The 3,959-nt window shown below is 40.7% G+C and overlaps 1 protein-coding gene across 1 annotated transcript in view; it reads right to left on the minus strand.

Moving 5' to 3' along the window:
- EIF4G2 (eukaryotic translation initiation factor 4 gamma 2) overlaps positions 1 to 3,354 on the minus strand; it is a gene marked incomplete at its 5' end in the record, with an annotated part of 9,939 nt that extends 6,585 nt beyond the window's left edge. Inside the window, 8 exons of the mRNA XM_017726282.1 lie at positions 270 to 380; positions 793 to 944; positions 1,029 to 1,095; positions 1,189 to 1,320; positions 2,004 to 2,106; positions 2,456 to 2,581; positions 2,998 to 3,063; positions 3,218 to 3,354. Of these exons, the coding sequence (XP_017581771.1) occupies positions 270 to 380; positions 793 to 944; positions 1,029 to 1,095; positions 1,189 to 1,320; positions 2,004 to 2,106; positions 2,456 to 2,581; positions 2,998 to 3,063; positions 3,218 to 3,354 (894 nt within the window). The remainder of the gene's footprint in view (positions 1 to 269; positions 381 to 792; positions 945 to 1,028; positions 1,096 to 1,188; positions 1,321 to 2,003; positions 2,107 to 2,455; positions 2,582 to 2,997; positions 3,064 to 3,217) is intronic.
- Positions 3,355 to 3,959: the final 605 nt, after the last annotated feature.

The following is a 3,959-nucleotide window of genomic DNA, read 5'->3' on the forward strand; positions in this document are numbered from 1 at the left end:
TAGGGAAACAGCAGTCTCACTTTTGTGACTGCCTGATGACCCTTAACTACATCCTGGGAGAAGTGTAAAACTTTCAAAGATTGGCTCCTTTTTCTAGTGGAAGAATTGGTGTAGGAGCCATACGTGGCACTCTTTTCTCTGATAAAAAACCCAAAAAACTCAAACCTCTGTTTTGTACTTATGAATACTGAATACAGAAGGTTCAGGCCATCAGAAGTCTCAGCCACATAGTTTAATTAGGTTAATGACTGCACTGGATAGGCACATACCTTGGCTTTCGCATGATCTAATCTAGGTCCCACTGTCCTCATTATCTGACAGAGGCACTCCAAATCCTCCCCCATATCCTTGAGTTGAACTCTCTTCTTCTTTTCCAAAAGCTGAAATATTAAAGAGGAAATTTAGGATTTAAAAATTTTATAAAAGACGATTTATAAAAAGCAACAAACTTTGTACACTGACAAATACAAAAACATTGTTTTGTTCTGAAGGCAAATGGACTTAAAAATTAAGTTTTAAGTACTGCCAATTCTTAAGAGTGTGTACTTTCAAGCACCTAGAGCACACTTTTATCTAGGCCAAACTACATTTTCCCTTGGAGACAATTCCTATGGCTTTGAACAAAGCTAATTTTACTTCTTAATCATGCCAAAACATTAACAGTAGAGGATAAGTAATGGTCAGGAAATATTTTTGTGGCATTTTATGCTCCCAAAGCAGCACCAACATTTGCACTTTTTTTGGTTTTAAGTTTTGTTTTGCTCATAGTCCCCACCCAATCTAAATACTCACTGTTTTGATGCACTTATGAAGGATAGATTCATGAATAAGATCAAGCTTGCCAAGTTCTCCAATGAATTTGATGTTCCCCAGCATCTTGATCTTGGCAATGGCTCTCTGTTCCTCCTCCTCAGGGAGGAGGGGACCATCATGCTTATCATAGACTGGAAAACAAAGAAGCCTGTTTTACATGGCTGTGGGAAAAGATGACAAATAGATTCTGCATTTGAAGTGGTTTTAGAACTTACTATCAACATTTCTGGTTCGGTTTTCAAATTCATCTTGAAGTTTAGATATTAGGAGGCGTCTGAATGTCTATGGAAAGAGAACAAAGAAAACAATTCAGCTAATCAGGTCAGCTACACATGCAAGCAAAATTTACCACTCCAGATTGAGAGATGTACTCACTGTGCTTTGCTTCTGTCCTGGATGACTCTCTGCTGATGGGCCATCAAAGTTGGGTGCATCTTCTGCCAGTCGCAGACATAGTTGAGCGTACAGCGAGCTATACTTGGGCTCTTCAAGGGCTTTGTCTACGATCTGCAGAGATTCACATTGAGTAAGGCAGCAGTAGGGTGCAAACATTACCAGGAAAGTGAGTTGCAAGACACAGAATGGATTATTACTATTCTCATCTAAAACATCCCATTTTCTGCTAAATCAAATACAGAAATAGTGTGATCCAGCACCAGTCTTAATGCTGAAGCAAAGGACAAAAGCTATTGCATGTTACTGAAGAGCCTCTGTAATCCTTGGCCAACAAAACCCAAGTTTATCATCACAACACTAAAGTTAGTATCACCAATCTGATCTCAGATTAAAAAAAAGTGATGTAACAGTTACATCAGTGTCCCAAGAGGTCACCAGTGGTAGCCTTTCCAAAACCATGAGGCTTGGTCCTCAGGAAAAGAAGGGGCAAGTGGGGGGTGCAAGCAAATAAGACCACTAATTAGCATCTTAGATTATTAAAAAAATAAATCATAGGATCCCCAGTCACATTTAGTGATCATGGAGATTTCTAAATGACAAAGTTCAAGCATTAAACCTACTTCTTCCCCAGGAGATCCTTTTTCATACAGAAAGCACAGGTGGGAGGTGGTGCTGGATAATCCAAATACACAAAAGCATTACCCATGCTACTTCTGTATCCCATCAAAACCAACCAACCCCTTGCTTTTTAGCATGCAAGACAATTGTAGTTAAAAGAAATGCAGCAAGCTTACCAGCAGTATGACCCCTTTTAGGATGAGCTTAGATTCTACACCCACATTGAGGAGCTCAAGGCATAGCTTGTCAAACTTCTCAGGAGTAAGCTTATTTAGTATGCTAAAGAGGAACAAAAACCAAAACCACAATATAAAGATATTGTAAGCACGCTACGAGTCACTTTAGACTCAACTTATCTTTACTTTTTAAGTCTATTAAAAACTGCAAGTGTAATTTTCCATTTAACTGGGTTTTTTGAAATCTTCAGAATGTGGAATATCATTAATCTGCTTACAGGAATTACCTTAAGCATTTGCTGCTGCTAGATTATCAGGTTGGTTCCTTGCTAAAGGACACACCTCCCCCAAACTCAAGACCCACAGCTCCCTTTCCACCAGCCCATTTCTTAGGTACACATTGCTAATGAAAAGAGTAAGGAAAGAAGTCAGTAATTTTATGAAGAACTTACCCTCTTACTTTCCTGAAGATTGCATCATGTCGTTCTTTGTCGTTTGCGGAGTCGTCATCTCGTCTAGTGCTTCGTGAAGGAATCCATTTCTGAGCGTTTTGCCCTGGGGTTTTCCCCAGGAACTCGCTGTGAAGTTTTGAAGAATATGGTTGTTCAACCAGAAACAAGTGATTTAAGGAACTGCCCTTTTAACCTTTCAGTGCTGCCTTACTCAGACCAGTTCTACTCCTTCCTTTGTTAAGAGTGCACAATTGCCCCTTTTAACACTGGTGCACAGGAAAGTACTCACCCAACAACAACAATCCCAGGCACCCAAAGAAACTCTCTACTCATTTGAAGTTAAGTACATCAACAAGCCCATGCACCACCTATCACCCATGAGGTACACTTTACAGAGCACAGACTGGAAAACATTTAAAGGTCTTTAACTCAGTAGGTACTCATTGTACAACTTAAAAGCTACCCTATTTTCAGTTCTGCATTCACCATCAAGCATGTTCTGACTTTGAAATCATGCAAACTCAAAGAGTGAGATGACACACCTGTTGCTGGCAGTCTTGGGATAGTGCTGAGGTGCACCCCTACCACCTCCTCCGCCTGAAGAAGCACTGTTAAAAACAACCATGGAACCCTGGGTAAGTTCAAACACTCGATGCCTTCAAGTATCTCGGTTTTAGTATAAACATTACACAAACTAAAGTCCTCGTCAGAGGAGATTTTCCATTGCTAACTGCTCATTAAACAAACAATAGGCACTGGTACCTGAAACGAGAAGCACCCCCTTCTGCAATCGCACTCTCCACTTTGGCGGCTTGACAACGAAGAATCTTCAAAAGAATAAAATTAAATTGACGGGGTAGGGAAAAACAAAACCTAGAAAGACAAACCAAGCATTCATATTACAGTTGTTTTACTATCAGCCACAGCGTCTTATTTTAAAAAGTACAAATGTTTGTTCGAGAATAAGAACCCTCCAACACTGAACTTTTTATAAAGTAAGAAAACTTTCATTCATGCAATACTTGGGACAGTCGCAGAAAGGCCGATTTTATAACCGTAGCCATTTTTTCCAGAGGGGATATGGGGAAAGAGGTAAAGTAATCACGGACTGAGCAAAACCCTCAAGTTTACCCAAAAAGCCAGGAGTACTTGCACAGAAGAAGGAAAGTACTTTTTTCTGATTATACAGGACAATGAGTCCTTTATTGATGTGACTTAGAAACCATGACTTATAATAGCACGACAAAGCAGCCGAATTCTGAAGCGAAAAGCATCAGACAACAAAACGCACACTTAATGTACTAAAAGGCGCGTATTCTCCGTCCAAATGGCGTACTAAGCTACCCAATAATGAAAAAAGGCGCCGTCCACCCACCACCTCAACTTTCAGCTTGCAGGAAGAACCTCACTGCAGTGCTCACGTAGCAGAAAGGCGATCACGGGGACAGAAACGCCTGGGGGAGGGAGCGTCCCGGATGGGCTCGGAGCCCTCCCAGAGCCGAGC

This window comes from Corvus brachyrhynchos, unplaced genomic scaffold (genome assembly GCF_000691975.1).
Source record: "Corvus brachyrhynchos isolate BGI_N302 unplaced genomic scaffold, ASM69197v1 scaffold281, whole genome shotgun sequence".
Lineage (NCBI taxonomy): Eukaryota > Metazoa > Chordata > Aves > Passeriformes > Corvidae > Corvus > Corvus brachyrhynchos.